Here is a 17,703-nt window from a genome sequence, read left to right on the forward strand (position 1 = left end):
TTGCAAGGAGCTGTCTCTTCCTGTTCCTCTTTGATTCCTGAGTGCAGCCCTGCGATGGAGGCAGAGTAGGGACCCTCATTCTCCACTCCTTTTTCTGTGGGTCTCCATTTGCCTAGTCCTGGAGCCTATGCCCTTTCCTGGCCTGAATGTGAATAAGCCACTGATTCACCCTTGGGAGAGATCTCAATTCCATGTCTCCTCCTCACCTTCTGCCACCAGATGGCCAGCTGCTCCCTTCTCCAGGACATACAAGTGCCAGGAAAGAGTTTCACCTCTTCTCAGGCAGTACTAGAGTCTGTCCATACACGACCTGAACAACCGATCTCATTCCACATTAGACTCAAACTCTGGATCCACCCCTGGGATAACCATTAATACCTGAAGATTGGATACACTTACTTAAAAAAAAAAACACCTCTGAGGCTAAAATTTGCTTTTTTCTCTTGGTCTCATCACAATTATGGTATTTTCTTCTTTCTTTTCATTTTTATACCATATAGTTCACTTGTATAATAATATTTATGATTCTTAAGTCAGAATCAGATATATTTTTTTCTACTTACTGGGGGGTCTCCTTGCCTCCTGGTATCGAAATAGGCAGCCATGGCGGGAAGCCTTCGCTTCTTGACTTAAGAGAAGGAAAAGTCTGCACAAATTCATGACACAAGGAGCCTTTTATCCTCATGTCTATTTCCCACAAATCTCTTATTAGAAGAAGAGGAAGTCTCTAGATCGGAATGTAACGACATGACAGCAGAAGGGCGCAAGAAGACACACAGAGCCATGTAGGTGATTCTGTAACATTTATTGCACGGTGCACAAGGAGCTTCAGCTCAGCAAAGCTTAAAAGGGTCTGGGGTTGGTGCGATGAGGACCGATGCTGATATCTGGGGCAGATAGTGGGATGGGACCATGGCTGTGACCGTGGAGCCTGGCAGAAGAGCATGACCAAAAGTGCTGACCCAAAGTTTAGATGATGTTATCCAAGTGAACTGGAACCAACGAGTACGTGGCATTGTCCTGCGGTGATCTTTGCTCACAGGCAACAATGTAGATCATCTGCATCTTCATCTGACTATACTTGCATTTTGTGTAATTCGATTCAATTTTTGTGAGGTTGCAGAAGGTTAAAGGCACTCGACCTGGGCTCTTATGACAATTCATCCCTCGATTTCGGCAAGCTACATTTTTAGTGGTACAAACATGAGCTACCTGAGCAAACGTTGTATGGAGAAAAGTATTTTTATCTTTGCATACCCCTCTATAACTGTTAACTACCTGCATTGCAGGATCACACTGAGAGTGCGCCATATTTATGTGCTGAATCTCAAACCACTGAGCCCTGGTTAAATTAGCGGGTGGGGCATGGAGTGAGATCACCATTCCCAAGAGCCCCAGTAGCAAAAGGGGACAAAGCCGGGAGTCTTGCTGTGTCGGAACCATGTTTCCTGTGAAAAGAAGAGTATCTTTTGCATTCCAGTCCAGCAATAACACACTTCCCCCATCTCTCACCCTGCACGGTCCCCTGCTGTCACTGTGGGGTTCTATCTCCTCGCCCCTCTGCTCCCCAAAGTCTGCCTCGTGTCCTGGGCACTAACTCCAGCTCACCACTCCCACAGTTGCTGCCCCATTGCTGTCCATCCCGTCCCAGCTCTAGGGCTCACTGTCTTACCCAGTCTCTATGCTCTGGCTCCTGGTGCTGGTGGTCCTGGTGCTCAAAGGCAGCGAGTCTCCCCCGATCCTTGGGACTAGAGATATAGAGCAGCCTCTGTGGGTGGGGCCGGCAGAACCAGGAAGGTTTTGAGTCCAGGATATGAAGAAATCTACAGACTGGCCCATGGCCCACTTACGCGATGAGCTTCTTTGTTTTGCCGTGTGCCGATCACTGCATACCCGAGGACAGCACCACTGCTGCTTCTGTTGTAACAAACCTAATTCCAGGCATCCTGGGCAGGGCAGAGCTCTGCCACTGGGTCTGGACTTCCTAAATGAAAAATGCCATTGACTGCAGAGTGGCCATAGATTTTATAACTCAACTTGGGGCAAGACACTGAAAGACTGAAGTACATAAAGGGAGGCTCAGTACTCAGAACAAACCGAGCCAGGGAGAGTTGTTTGGGCAGGAGGAACCCAGGTCCCCTTTTCATTTTAGTAACCTTGGTTCCCTCTCACCCAAATGTTCTTTATCTCATCACCTCCCTGTGCTGAAAACTTGAGCTCTGAATTTCTTACTGCTCAAAATCCTGTAAGTAAGTAAAGGCATTTGTGATGTATCTGTGAGTTTCTGTTACTGTTGTTGTCAATGTTTTTTCTGCTCCCCATCCATTGAATTCATTTTCTCTTGTTTTCACCCTGCCTGGTTTTGCCTTCACTTCCTGTGAAGTAACATAACCCCAAAACGCCCAGAGGAAAGTCTTTCTGTAAAATCAGCCAGAGAATGAACATGGTGTCATGTAAAGGATTCCAACCTGGAGCTAGCTTTCCTACTGTTCTTTTCAGTCTGTGTTATTTTCTAGAAAACAGTCTGCCCTAGAATTGTCATTTATCTCCCAGTAGATTTCATTTCTTGGTGTTAAAAGGAAAAACATTTTTTTAATTTATAAAATGAACATTAATGGATAAGACTTTGTATCCTTATTTGTTTGTTTTTATTTTTCCTGGGGGAGGTAATTAGTTTACTTATTTATTATTACTTTTTTTATTTAACTGGAGTTACTGGGGATTGAACCCATGACCTCATGCATGCTAGGCATGCACCCTACCACTGAGCTATACCTACCCTCTCCCCTTTGCAATGCATTAATATCTTTTATCAGGAAGCAAGTTTTTTTTAATGTCTATTTTGTGGAAAGCATTTTCATAGGAGATGAGGATGTAAAAATGAATTAGATGTAGTTTAACCCTTCTGCGATGCCGACAACCACACTGAGTAGAAGGACTCCTACTCAAGTGTCTGTACCGTGAACTAAAAATCATACACTGCGGTCACAGGCGCTGCATCTGGCTTGAAAACCTGTTCTTAGTCACCATACACAGTGCCACTTGTAATATTGGGTTTTGGATATTAACACTTCAAATTGGGATAGTTCACATAAAACTTTGCATATCTGTCTTATCTTTAAAAATCGGGAGATGTCGGTTGGTGCACTGAGTCCCCAGTGCCACAAGGGATCAACTGGAGCTGAGCAGCCGCCGCCTCTGTTGAAGGCTGCGATAGTTCAGAGGTTTCCACGGACTCTACTCCTACCTCCTTATCACGTCCTGTCTGTTCACTCAGATACTGCCTAGCAGGCTTGTTACAAGTGTCCTGAGAAGTGACCCCCACAATATCATGCCCAATCTGCAATCATGTTCCACCTTTAAAATTGTACTCGGTGTATGCCTTCTATGATTTTCCTGACGGGTTCATCCATAAGTTTCCTCTATGCATTTTCTTTTATTATTATTTTTGATTGAAGTGCAGCCAATTTACGTTAGTTTCAGGTGTACAGCAAAGCAGTTCAGTCATACATATATATACATACATACATATTTTTCCAGTTTCTTTTCCATTACAGCTCGTTATAAAAAAAACTGAATATAGTTCCCTGCGCTGTATGGAAGCCCTTGCTGCCTGTCCACTTCACATATAACAGTGCGTATCCATCAGTCCCAGACTCTCAATCTATTCCTTCTGGTAACTACAGTTTGTTTTCTATGTCCAAGAGTCTATTTCTGGTTTGTAAATAAAATTTGTATCTTTTTTTTAAGATTCCACATATAAGTCACATCATATGATATTTGTCTCCCACTACACATTTTCAACTTCCCTTCTTTGTCTACAGGTCTAGTACAAATGACCTAGTTTGATATTTAAGACCTTTCGGAGAGGACTTCTTGATATGAAGCAGGAATGAATATAAGCCTATGTTAATCAAAATACAGTGTAACTTCAGTGTGATTTTGTCTTGAATAGACAAAAGCCACTTCTCTTGGGCTCATTCTGTTATTTTGTTCGCATGGCTTCCCTTGCAGCCCAGTTTAGTGGCACGTTTCTGGACCTGATCCATACTCCCTCAGAGGAAAAGCCAGAATTTAGCCCTAGTATCATCAAATCATTTTTTGAAATCTAGGAACATCGTAAGATACCGAGCCAGACAAAAACTTCTGCATTTGTGGTAAAAACTACTGTTGAGAACACTGGTCTCAGGGTTGATCAGTATCTCTTTTTACAGAGCCTATGTGCAAAAGCATGATGTCCAACGGCTGCAATTTCTTCAGCCCGGGGTATTCTTGCAATGTCTGTTCTTACCCTGCTGATAGGGTGATAGATGCCAACTGCCCGAACCTACCTACGCACGGCTTCCTAATGCAGCAGGTGTCTGTGGGACCAGCAACGCACACAGACCATTGCAATAACATGGTTCAGGTTAACTGCAGCAAATGGAGTGAGATTCAGCTAACCTAAGTTCAAAAAACATTTGATGTGCTGGGCTCTCCCTGGTCTCTTGGAGTCAGCAAGGTGGCCCCAGACCTGACTTCTTGCATGGGAGCACCCCCTTATCTCCCTCAAAGACTACTGAACAAAAGCAGGACTTGATCCCTTTGATCACATTTTTGACATGAAAAAGGAAGGGACCCTTCTCTTTCTCACTTTTATAACAAGTTCTTCCCCTCCCTGGAGAGGGGAGTAAGAGAGCTCGGATGGGATTATGGAGGGGTAAGTCTGTAGAGGGATGGTACAAAGTGTTCCCTGAGAAATTGGAAAACTGCATTCAAGTGAAATTGACCCATCGCATATTGAGCATGTGGAGGCATTCACTGAGATCTCTTACCTCAACATGTATAAACCAAAATGTACACACAGAAAATCACACACGGACTCATACACACAAGTAATGCTTAATTAGGCTAGAGTGAGTGACGGAGAATGACTGAGCTGAAAGACATCTTTAGTCTAAACCTTCGATTTAGTAGTGAGCAGTAGGATGAGGTGACTTGCCCACCTCCAATAGCAAGCTTGGGACAGACAGGCACCAAACTGCAGGTCTCTTTCTTTATATTTGTGGTGATGTCATAGGCACTCTGTGTGATGCTGGTAAACACTCTAGGTGTGAAATAGTAAACAAGAAATCAGTCCTTAATCTGTTTAAGATCATTGACAGACCTGAGAGTTTCCTTTGTGGCCTTCACCCTAAGGTCTGGGGAGAAAATATCCGCAATGTGATTCCTACAGGATTAGAGAAAGGATGGAAGGCAACGGAGGATCCATTTCTGCTAGGAATATCCACCGCTGAAAGGGACGTAGCTATCTCTGTGGATGTCACCTGCTCTGCAAAAATCCTTCCCTTGGACTCCCAGGTATTCAAAAAAGGAGCCAGAATATTAGAGCCAGAGGTAGGAACCTGACACTCAATCTTTACTTAGATTCCCTGGGCACCCGTAGGGAAGTTTCCCGATGCCCAGCCCTACACATGGATGAGCTGGGAATCTTTATTCTGAGGCAGAGAAAAATGTAGGGGAAACATGAAGTTTGCTCCTGTAGAATTGAAATGCACCTTTTTTTTGGAATTTATTACAGTTTTTTAATTTTACTTTTTATTGAAGTGTATTTGATTTACAACGTTAGTTTCAGGTGTACAGCAAAGTGATTTGATTATACATACACACACATATGTATTTTCTTTTCATATTCTTTTCCATTATATGTTATTACAAGATGTTGAATACACTTCCCTGTGCTATACAGTAGGTCCTTGTTGTTCATCTATTTTATATATAGTAACGTGTATCTGTTGCTGCAAATGGCATTATTTCATTCTTTTCTATGGCTGAGTAGTTTTGGAAATTAGTCCCTTGTCCGTCGCATTTTTTTAGATTCCACAGATAAGTGATATCATACGATATTTGTCTTTCTCTGTCTGACTTACTTCACTTAATATGATAATGTCTAGGTCCATCCATGTTGCTGCAAATGGCATTATTTCATAATTTTTTATGGCTGAATAATATTCTATTATATATGTATACCACATCTTTATCCCGTCATCTGTTGATGGTCATTTAGGCTGTCTCCATGTCTTGGCTATTGTAAATAGTGCTGCGATAAACATTGGGGTGCATGTGTCTTTTCAGATTATAGTTTTCTTCAGATATATGCTCAGGAGTGGGATTGCTGGGTCATATGATAAATCTATTTTTAGTTTTTTAGGGAACTTCCATACTGTCCTCCATAGTGGCTGCACAAATTTATATTCCCACCAACAGTGTAGGAGAGGTCCTTTTTCTCTACACCCTCTCCAGCATTTATTATTTGTAGACTCTTTAAAAACACCTTTATTATGGTATGATTCTTGTACAGTAAATTCCATATTTGAGATGAACAATCTGATGAGTTTTGATAGATGTGTACACCAATGAAGCCACCACCACAAGCAAGATAACTAACATGTCTATCACTCCCCAAGAGGTGCAAATTTTAAATTCCCAATTTATCCCTTCCTACCCCCTTTCCTCCCTGGTAACCATGTTTATTCTCTATGTCTGTGAGTCTGTTTCTGTTTTGTAGAAAAGTTCATTTGTGTCCTTTTTTTAAAAAAAAAATCCATATATAAGTGATATCATATGGTATTTTTCTTTCTCTTTCTGACTTACTTCATTTAATATGATAATCTCTAGGTCCATCCATGCTGCTGCAAATGGCATTATTCTATTCTTTTTTTATGACTGAGTAGTTTTCCACATACTTCTTTATCCAATCATCTACTGATAAACATTTGGGTTGTTTCTATGTCTTGGCTATTGTAAATAGTGCCGCTGTGAACATTGGGATACATGTGTCTTTTCAAATTATATTTTCCTCCAGATATACACCCAGGAGTGGGATTGCTGGATCATATGGTAAGTCTATTTTTAGTTTTTTGAGGAATCTCCATACTGTCCTCTATAGTGGCTGCACCAATTTACATTCCCACCAACAGTGTAGGAGTGTTCCCTTTTCTCCACACTCTCTTCAGCATTTATCATTTGTGGACTTTTTAGTGATGGCCATTCTGACTGGTGTGAGGTGATATCTCATTGTCGTTTTGATTTGCATTTCTCTGACATTAGTGATGTTGAGCACCTTTACATGTGCTTGTTGGCCATCTGGATGTCTTCTTTGGAGAAATGTCTATTTAGGTCTTCTGCCCGTTTTTGGATTGGGTTGCTTGTTTTTTTGATATTAAGGTGTATGAGCTGTTTGTATATTTTGGAAATTAGTCCCTTGTTGATCACATCATTTGCAAATATTTTCTCCCATTCTGTAGGTTGTCTTTTTGTTTTGTTGACTAGATCCCATGTATTTATTTTTGCTTTTATTTCCATTACTCCAGGATCTGGTTAGAAAAAATATTACTGCAATTTATGTCAAAGAGTGCTCTGCCCTTGTTGTCCTCTAGGAGTTTAATACTATCTGGTCTTATATTTAGGTCTTTAATAAATTTTGACTTTATTTTTGTATATGGTGTTAGAAAATGCTCTAATTTCATTCTTTTAGATGTAGCTGTCCAATTTTCCCAGCATCACTCATTGAAGTGACTGTCTTTTCTCCATTGTATATCCTTGCCTCCTTTTGTTGTAGATTCTCCTGTTTTCTTTTTAACTGTGTTTAAAACAGGCATATGTATTTAAGGAAGCAGAAATATTTTCTAAGATGCGAGGCATATGGATTTGTCAGTTCCCTTCGGGGCTCACCCATTGTAGAAAGAGTCTGGCAGAGACAACTGCCTCACTCACAGGCTGATAGAGGCAAACACTTTAGAGATGTCAGTTTTTAGGTTAACTGCTCAAGAAAGGGGCAAGAACAGCTTTGGAGTTTGAAAATACCTTTGTATGACAGGCTCATAAAGGGTGAGGGGGTGGTAGGCACCTCCTTTATTGGCAAATCCTTCTCTCCTCACATCTTATCCAGAGAAAAAGAAGGGATGTGAGTTGGAAGGAGGATGGAAGAACAGCAGTTGCCATGACTACAAGAAGAATAAGTGTAGGTAGAGGGCAGAGGAGACATTAAGTGTTTGGACCAAGAGTTCTTAGAAGTAAGAATCTTGGGGGAAGGGGACCTTGGCCCACTCCCTGACCCCACTCTTCCTTAACCTGCTTTCACAGGGAACATGAATCTGACATGGACCCTTCTTCTCCTCTTCCTCCTGGAGCAAACTGTCTTCACTCCAGGTCTGCCCTTCTCAAGATGACATATAGACAGTCCCACATCATGGGTCCCTGGGGGACACCACCGATACTGTGACGTGATGATGAGGCGACGGTGGCTGATCCACAGGGATAAGTGCAAGCAGATCAACACCTTTATTCACGAAGACCTGGCCACCGTAGCAGCCTTCTGTAACACTCCAGCAGTGCCCTACACCAGCAGCCGCTCCTTGCGCAGCTGCCACAACAGTACTCACGACGTCAGTGTCACCGACTGCTTTGCCAGAGCAGGGACCCGGCCCCCCTACTGCCATTACCACAAGAAGGACTCCACCAGGCCCATCCGTGTGGGCTGTGAGGAGGGGGAACCTGTTCATCTGGACGGCTAGGCTCCTCCCAGCCCTGACATGTAATGCCAAGGAATTGCACCCTACATCTTTAAGTCTTTGAGACTTTGTCAAAGTCTTCCATGTAAGTGCTTCTTCTCTGCTGTAAGGCTCGCTTACTGTTTTCAGTCATCTCTCTTACAGCCTCTCCCCTAACGCTAACTCCACAGCCCACCCCGCACTTCTGACACGGTGTCGGTTTTTTGGATGCAAGACAAGGTGGGGATGGGGATGTCAGAGAATAAAGCCCTCTCAAGGGGCTTCTATTCTGGAAAAGCCTTGCTCCCATCTAGCAACTACACAAGCCGTTGATTTACCCACGAGCTTCTCCAATAAGAACTCTCGCCTGGTTCGCAGGGTCCTCCAGCTGGACCTTCAGCTCCTTTCTCCCCAATGGGCTCCTGCGGAGGGGATTTGGGACGACACCCAAATCCCCAGAGAGATGTCCTTAATTTCCTTAATAGAAACAAGGCCCTGATGCGCAGAGCACGGCACCGGAAGGAGCAGCTACCCGGAGGAGAGGTGGCAGAGCGGGTGACTCTACACCTCGTGGTCCCCTCCGCGTCTCCCGCACCGGCCCGCAGGGGGCGCTGCGCCACCTGAATCCCCTTGGCCAAGCGGAGAGTAGAACGTCTTCCTGGGTTCCCCTTAAGACAGCGGGAAATGGGTTGGAAGTTTCTTAATTACCGTCACGCGGCTGGAAGACAATAGATGAATAAACAGAAAATTCAGCCAGCATAAATACAACCAACTTTCAAAGACCAGATTTCTGAGTTTACCAAAACATTCATGCTTTCGTGCTCTATAGTATTAACAAGCCACCTTCAGATTCACACTCTTAGCATCGCAGGTATGAATGAAAGGGCGTGAGATATGTGCAGAGCACCTTCTTGTGTTATAAGCTTTGCAGTTTGGCTGCGCTGGAAATGAGCCTATTTCTTTCTTGGAATCCATTCCCTTCTGAAGGAAGTTTTTCTACCCACAAGAGGGAGCAGCCATAGGTGACCGAATTCTCTACTCGGAGACTCCATCAAAATGATGGCAGGGCTTTGAATCAAAAGAGGGCACCTGACTCTTAGGGCAGCTATCCATTGACTGACTGGCCAAGTGCCCATGGAGTAAACCGGTGTGGGGATTTTACTCTCCTGCAACAATGGTGACAAAATTGGGACTCTTAACTTTCATCTTTCCCCTGATGCCAGGAGCTGTAGCCGTCTTGTCCTTATTTGTGACCTTCAGCACTTAGCCTAATGCTTGCTATAAAAGTGCTTCCAATAAATCTTTAAAGGGCCGTTGTGGTAGACCCGCTGGTGCTGTGGAGTTTTGGTAGATTCCTATTTAAAGGACAAAAAAGCTTCCTTCCCTTCTACTCTTGGTTTCCACTCTTGAGTGGATTGTGAATCTTATTGATTTTTTTTTCTGCATCTAATGATATAATTATATAGTATTTCTCTCCTAATTCATAAATGGGGTGAATTGTAGTAACTGATTTTAGATATTAAACCAACTTTGGTATAAACTCATTTCAGTTAAGCTAAATTATCTTTTTTTACATAACTGAATTTAGTTTGCTAATATTTAAGGATTTTTTGTTTTTGCATTTATGTTTATGAATGAAATTGGTCTGAAATTTCTTTTTTTGCTATTACCATGTTTGATTTTGGTATCCAGATTATATATTAGCCTTCAGAAATGAGTTGAGGAATATTCCTTCTCTATTTTCTGTAATTGGAATTATATGTTATTTTATTATTTACTGAACTCATCTGTAAGGCTATCTGGCCCTGACATTTTCTTTGAGACTATTTTTAACTTCTGTTTCAATTTTTTTAACAATTACAGATATGCTGAGTTTTCTAGTTCTTTTTTAATTGAAGTATACTTGATTTACAATATTATATTAGTTTTAGGGGTGCAGTATAGTGATTCAGTATTTTGCAGATCACACTCCATTGTAGGTTACTACATGATAATGGCTACAATTCGCTGTGCTGTACAGTACATCCTTGTTGCTTGTCTATTTTATACATAGTAGTTGGAATCTGTTTATTCCATACCCCTAATTTGTACTTACCTCTTTCCTTTTCACCTCGGTAGTAACCACAAGTTTGTTTTCTATATCTGCAAGTCTGTTTCTGTTTTGCATATACATTTGTCTGTATTATGTTTTAGATTCCACACATAAGTGATATTCTTAGATCTTCTTGAGATAACTTTGACAGGTTGTTTTTGTTTTCTGTAGGAATTTATCCATTTCATCTGAAGTGTTTCAATATATTGGCACAAAATTAATCACATTCTTTTAAAATATTTGCAGCATCTGTTTTTACATCTTATTTCTATTCTGACATTTTATTTGTACCTTTTAAAATTGATAAAACTTATGAGAAATGCCTGTTTTATTAGATTTATTAAACGGACTATTTCAGACATACAAGAGCTAAAGGAATTAGCTTTTAATTTTTTATAGTAATCGTTATAATCTTCATATATGAAAAGCTTCATAATCTTTAATGAAGAAGGAAGTCCTTCAGGCAGAGGAAAAAGGACACCAGGTGGAAATAGGAACCCACACAAAAATGAAGACATTGGAAGTTGTAATTACATGACAGTATGTGTAACTCCTGGGAATAGTGAGTGGAAAAAGCTTTGGAAATTTTGAGTTATAACTCTAAAATACCGCATTTTGTTCTCCACGAAGGAATATGTTTATTTTCTAAGGCAGAAGCCCCAATAACATAATTTATTTACCCTTCTTATAAATGTCAAATAGTAAAACTGCCTCCAAATTAAAAATAAAATTCTTGTTTAAAATTTCTCTCCTTGGATATCTGAAATTTCTTTTCCATATAAGTCACATTTCTTTATTTCTAGCTGCCCAAATGATTTTTTTCTTATTCATTAATTTCATCATTTCACTAAACTACATCTTGGTATTGGTTGTTTTACATCGATATTCCCAGTTATGTGGTATTCACTTTCAATTTGCACTTGCAAATCTCTTTTTAAAACTTCAGTTGTTTTTTTGAATTATAGCTTTTAGTATTTGTTTCCATCTTTGGGGGTGTTTTACCTTCAGGAATTCCCATCATCCATATATTAAATATTCTTTGCTATCTTCCATACTTCTTTCTTTCATTGCTCAATCTTTGCTCAAGATTTTGATAAAGACAGTATTGAATATATAGATCACTTTGGATAGTATGGACAGTTTAACAGTATTAATTCTTCCAATTCATGAACACAGGATGATGTCTTCCATTTAGTTGTATCTGCTTTAATTTTTAAATCAGCATGTTATGGTTTTCAGTGTACAAGTCTTTCACCTCCTTAGTTAGGTTTATTCCTAAGTATTTTATTCTTTTTAGTGCTACTGTAAGTGGGACTGTTTTCTTAATTTCCTTTTCTGATAGTTTGTTGTTAGTGTATAGAAATGCAACTGAGTTTCATATGTTGATTTTGCATTTTGCAACTTCACTGAATTTATTAGTGGTAGCAGTTTTTTCTTTTTGTGGAGTGTTTAGGGTTTTCTACATATAAGATCATGCCATCTGCAAACAGATAATTTTACTTCTTTCTTTCTATATATCTGATAAGAGGTTAATTTCCAAAATATATAAGGAACTCTAACAACTCAATAGCAATAATAACAATAACAATAATAATAATAATAATAATAATAATAAAAAATCTAAGTTTTAAATGGGCAAAAGACTTGAATAGACATTACTCCAAAGAAGACATACAAGTGGCCAACAGGTCCTGAGATATTACTTCACACCTGTTAGAATGGCTGTTATCGAAAAGCTAAGAGATAGCAAGTGCTGAAGAAGTTGTGGAGAAATTGGAACCCCAACAACAAGTTCCTGCTGTATAGCACAGGGGACTATATCCGTTATCTTGTAGTAACTTATGTTGAAGAAGAATATGAAAATGAATATATGTATGCTTATGTATGACTGAAGCATTGTGCTGTACACCAGAAATTGATACAACATTGTAAACTGACTAAAAATATATATATACACACACACACACACACACACAAAAAGAAATTGGAACCCCTGTACTCTGTTAGTAGGAACATAAAATGGTGCAGCCACTGTGGAAAACAGTATGGAAGTTCCACAAAAAATTTAAAATATGATTCAACAATCCCCCTCTGAATATATATCCAAAAGAGTTGAAGTCAACATATCCAAGAGGTATCTGCCTGCCCATTGTTCACTGCAGCATTATTCACAATGGCCAAGATACGGAAACAAGCAGAATGTTCATATACACACAATAGAGTATTATTCAGCCTTAAAAAGGAAATCCTACTATTTGGACCTGGTGGTGCATGGAGACAGATGGCTGGCCACATCTCCTGAGTTGAGTCCAAAGGACATGGGGGCTCCCTAGGACTGGGTGTCTCTTTGAACCCCCGTCACCGGGCATAGAGACCATGCTCAGAAATGTTTGATTGATGAAGGGAGGGATGTGTTGTACATCTGACCCAGCACAGTGAGTTTGCTCAAAGTTATTAAATATGTAAGTCAGAATATTCTATCAATTTTATGTTATCTTTCTGTTCTGTATCTCAGTGATCATCTGCCTGTATTTCCTGCTTTGAACTCTGGTTGTCCTCTAGGACTGGAGCCATGCCTGCAAGCCCAGAGATTCAAATGTCTCACCAGTGCTCTCCCCATCAGAGCTGGCTCCTGTTTCCCAGACCCTCCAGCTGCCAACTGGAGCCTTCTCGCCACAGTTTACTGCAAACGTTACCATGGCTCACACCTGACTTAGAGTGTCAGCCAGTGCTTGGAACCCCCAGGAGTTCCTGCGCTCCCAGTGGGTTGGTTCTTCTAGAATTCTGACATCAGTCTGAATCAACCAGACATTTTACTCTGGATTCCTAGCCCCTTTCCTTGGGAACCAGCCCTTTAGCCAGCTTGGTATATCCTGACAAAATCCAGCTGCTCCTTTTACTCAGTGGCTTATCTCAGGGGTTTCCATGTGACCAATAGTCAAATAGAGACATGACAGAGGGAGAGCTGGCAAATGCATCTGTATCTTAGGTATCCTAACGAATCCTCTGGGAACTATGACGCAATGTTTGATTCCAAACCACATTAATGCACAGCTACTACGATTAAGAGAGCTTTACAGAGGGCTGTCTTAAAAAGTCAGTAGACCCATCCAGGGGAGTTATAATGGAACCATCACATCCATTTGGTTTGCATTTCTTCTCTTCTTCTGGATAGTGTATCTCAAAGGTCTTTAATTCCCCATTATCTTAGATGATCAGTATTTCAAGAACAAAGCTTCCACAAGGTGCTTGAAGGGGAGAGAAAGGGATTGAGCAATTTAACTGATTTGCGTTAGTTAATGGTTACAGAATAATTAATTATTTTTAAAAAGAATAATTAAAACCATTGCTAAGGCCATTCAGAGGAGGTAAAAGTCAATAAAACTATTTCTCCCTTTGACTTTTCTTTCTTTTCCTTTTCATTCTCCTGTCAGTGACTTGTAAGAATCTCTAATCGCCTTGTTTCTTAGAAAACCAGTACTGCAGGAACACTAGTCTTACTGGATGCTCTGCTGGGGAGAAAGTGTAGTTTCTATGGATTAAGAAAGGTTTAAGATGTCTGTTTATCATAGTTGGTTCTAAAATATTTTCATGTTAGAACATGAAAAGCTCTCTTTTAATTCTATTTAACTTTACTTTGCTTTTTATCCCCAAATGTCTGGGCTCTGGAAACCCTTTTCCCCATGACTCCTGATAAACTTTGGAAAATGCTCTTGAAATATTTTGTGATCTCCTTTGGGTGCTGGAAGTCTTTACCTTCTCATGCTTGCTCTTAAGTGTCAGGGTAATCTGGATGTCACACTAGGCAGTGAACCTGAAAACAGGGAGGACACACGGTTCTAAACAGAACTGATGGTGCCCATAGATCACAAGAGCCTTGCCAGATAGGAGCTTTCAAATGCTGACGGAAAAGTCATGCACAAGGACCTACAAAAATAACATGAAGCAGATTCTTGTGGCCCTTTCTCCAGGAGAAGCACGCTAGCTTACCCTCCACTCTTCTCTTGATGAAGGTCTTATGCTTCTTCTGAGATGGTGTTTGTTGGAATGATGGGAAGAGTCTGAACCATGGGGGCTTGTGAATGAAGTTGTAGAATGAAGCTAGCCCATGTGAAATTTTGTGCAAACTTTCTTCTTTGATGTGCATCTCTTCCCTGATGCTAGTGAGCATTCCAAGTCCAGAAAGCTTCTTTTTCTTCTCTTTATCCTTAGTTTTTTAAATTCTTTTTTTAGGTTTTGTTTTTTGTTTTGGTTTTTTTTTTTTTTTTGGAGGGACAGTAATTAGGTTTACTTATTTATTTGATGGAGGTACTGAGGATTGAGCCCAGGACCTCATGCGTACTAGGCAGGCACTCTCCCACTGAGCTCTCCCCTTGCCTCCCAGAAAGCCTCTCCTCAAGCTTCCACAGCTGTATGGGCCTCTATCTACAGATAGGAGCCATCCAGGGAAGGATGGTCAAAGGGGACTTTCTCTGAATAGGGGTGCTTGATGCAGAAAATGTTAAAAAAAAAAAAAAAAATATATATATATATATATATATATATATATATATATATATATATATATATATATATGATTTTCAGTAACTTAGAACGCAACAATTTAAAATATAATTCCAACCTGGTAACGTTTTAAGTCTATTTATCATTAGAAGTACAAAAGAATCACTTCCCTAAAAAAAAATTCTTCCAGGTTGAAGCTTGAGACCTGTGAACTCTGCCCCAGGTTTTCATTTACCTCTGTCTCATTTTCTCTCTCCCACATTAACCCCCACAGACCTCAGGCTGAGTAGAAAATCCATTTGGCATTTTGGAAACTATCTTTACTAGCAAAGGAAAGACAAAGACCTGAGTTAAGTGTGGTAAACACACAGGTAGTAACATGCCACGCAGCGCAGCCTGCCTGCCTGCGGTCCCTGCCACTGAGCCACCTGGTGGAAGAAGCAACTTCTCAGGCACTGAAGCCGGGGCTCCTATCTTTTCCTTTCTGGGAACCCCCAACAGATATCCTCTCTCATTCTTCTCTTTAGCATTTCCCTTCCAAGGAAAGTTCTAGAATAAAATGCTTGCCCCAGATCGAGTCTTAGATAAAGGGTGAGTGTATAATCTTCACTTCTCCAATCAGAGTTTCGGTGTCTTCCTTTCCTTCTGAACAAGTAAAAGATAAGGCTCTTTTCCCCCTAGAAAATGCATGTTGACCTAACCTCTTTTAGGGTGAGGAATGTATCAGCACATTAAAGTGTGTGTGTGGTGGGGTGGAGGCGGCAGGGCTGATCATAGGACTATAAGGAGAACTCAGAAAGACTTCTAAAGCCACCATGCTTAGTAAGGTCTACTAATAATTGAAAAAACCTCTGTTAGTCCCACCTATTAGTGAATGGTTTGAATCACCATAGTTGTGGGACACATGCACGCTATTATGTTTATGTGAATTAGATATGATCCCTGCCTTTCAAGTACCTGTCTTTAGTTTAGCAAGAGAACACCGTAAATAGTTGTTCTTGTCCTATACAATCAGAAGTCTTGATCAAGTTTTAATCAAGGATTACATTGATTCTATAAGACTGATAAAAGTTAACTGCAAAATAACTTGCCAGAGAGTTAATGGAGGGTAATTTTCACTATTCATTCATTCATTCATCAGCTATTATTTAAATGCCTACTATTTGCCAAGAACTGTGGGAAATGTGTTAAGCACTGGAACTCAGTTCTGAAAAAGACAGTGCAGGGTCCTACTCTTTTGAAACATACATTCTAGTGGAGGCAGAAAAGTGTTACATAAGTAAGAAGTAAATAATTACAGATTATAATAATAACTATACAGGAAAAAGTAAGGGCAATATGATAGAGGGACTGGTGGATGAAAAGAATAGAATTGCTATAGACCTAATATTTCCACTCCCCCAATTCCTATGTTGAAATCCTACCCCCAGATGTGATGGCATTAGGAGGTGGGAGGTCTTTGGGGTGATTAGATCATAAGGGTGGATCCCTTGTGAATGAGATTAGTATTCACATAAAAGAGATCCCAGAGAGCTCCCTGGCCCCTTCTACCACGTGAGGACATGACAAAAAGACAGCCATCTCTGAACCAGGAAGCAGGCTCTCTCCAGACAGCGAATCTGCTGGTGCCTTGATCTTGGACTTCCCAGCCTCCAGAACTGTGAGAAATCAAGTTCTGTTGTTTTTAAGCCACCCAGGCTGTGGGACTAAAGGGACTTAGACAAGGACTATAGACAGGGTGGTTAGGAAAGAACCTCTGATGAGGAGAAATTTAAACTGAAACCTGGTATCATATAAAAGAACACTTCAGGCAGAAAGAATAGAAAGTGCAAAAGTCCTGAGGCTGGCAAAGGCTTGACATCTTTTAGGTGCCTTATAGAGGTGGTGTGGCTGAGGTGAAGTGAGTGGGTGTGAGGTGATGATGAAGAGATGGAAAGGGAACATGTGGAAAAGTCAGCAGTGGAGTCTCCCAGGATTTCCCGTCATAGAGTTAGCATAGCCTCAGGAAAACAATCAAGGGAAACTCCCAATTTCCTAAAGAAAGAGAGCGCACTGACTGCAGACTATCATTTGAATGAAATGAGCTCACCATGAGGAATTATGCAAGCTCCAACTTAAGCAACAGAAGAAGCAGCAAAATCTCAGGTGAACAGCTGTCTCTCTACACTGAGATGAGTGTCTCTGAGGTTCTGAGCTCCTCCTGCAGAGGAAGGAGTGATGTAATGAGCCTCATGACTAGACAGAGAGGCTGGGCGATGCTCTCCCTGGAGACACCACCCAAAGCCTTCTGATGTCAGCAGCCGTAATTAGGAGTATTTATTGAAAGAACAGCATCAGCCACAACAACAAACTGTGTTAAGCAATGACAAATTCTGTACAGATGTCAATTTATCGTAAGTGCTAAGAATAGAGAGAGATTAATGGCATTCAAAGTGCAAACGTGGAGATTTAGGGCCATTATTATAGAGCTGCAGAGAAGGGCTGTGAGATGCTCTACTGGATTGCTTAAGGATAATGTTGAATCTCGCTTCATTGGTTCCTTATGTAGTTTTCCTTTTGCCAAAAAAGAGGAAGAGC

At 40.8% G+C, this 17,703-nt stretch overlaps 1 protein-coding gene across 1 annotated transcript; it reads right to left on the bottom strand.

Moving 5' to 3' along the window:
- Positions 1–790: 790 nt before the first annotated feature.
- On the bottom strand, positions 791–1,810 carry LOC105064663 (eosinophil cationic protein-like). Its single transcript, XM_010949677.3, has 2 exons — positions 1,673–1,810; positions 791–1,448 (listed from the first exon to the last, which is right to left on the bottom strand). The coding sequence occupies exon 2, from the start codon at positions 1,441–1,443 to the stop codon at positions 970–972; it is 474 nt and encodes a 157-aa protein (XP_010947979.1). The 5' UTR covers positions 1,444–1,448; positions 1,673–1,810; the 3' UTR covers positions 791–969.
- Between the last annotated feature and the right edge of the window lie 15,893 nt (positions 1,811–17,703).

The sequence above is a fragment of the Camelus bactrianus genome, chromosome 6 (assembly GCF_048773025.1).
Source record: "Camelus bactrianus isolate YW-2024 breed Bactrian camel chromosome 6, ASM4877302v1, whole genome shotgun sequence".
Lineage (NCBI taxonomy): Eukaryota > Metazoa > Chordata > Mammalia > Artiodactyla > Camelidae > Camelus > Camelus bactrianus.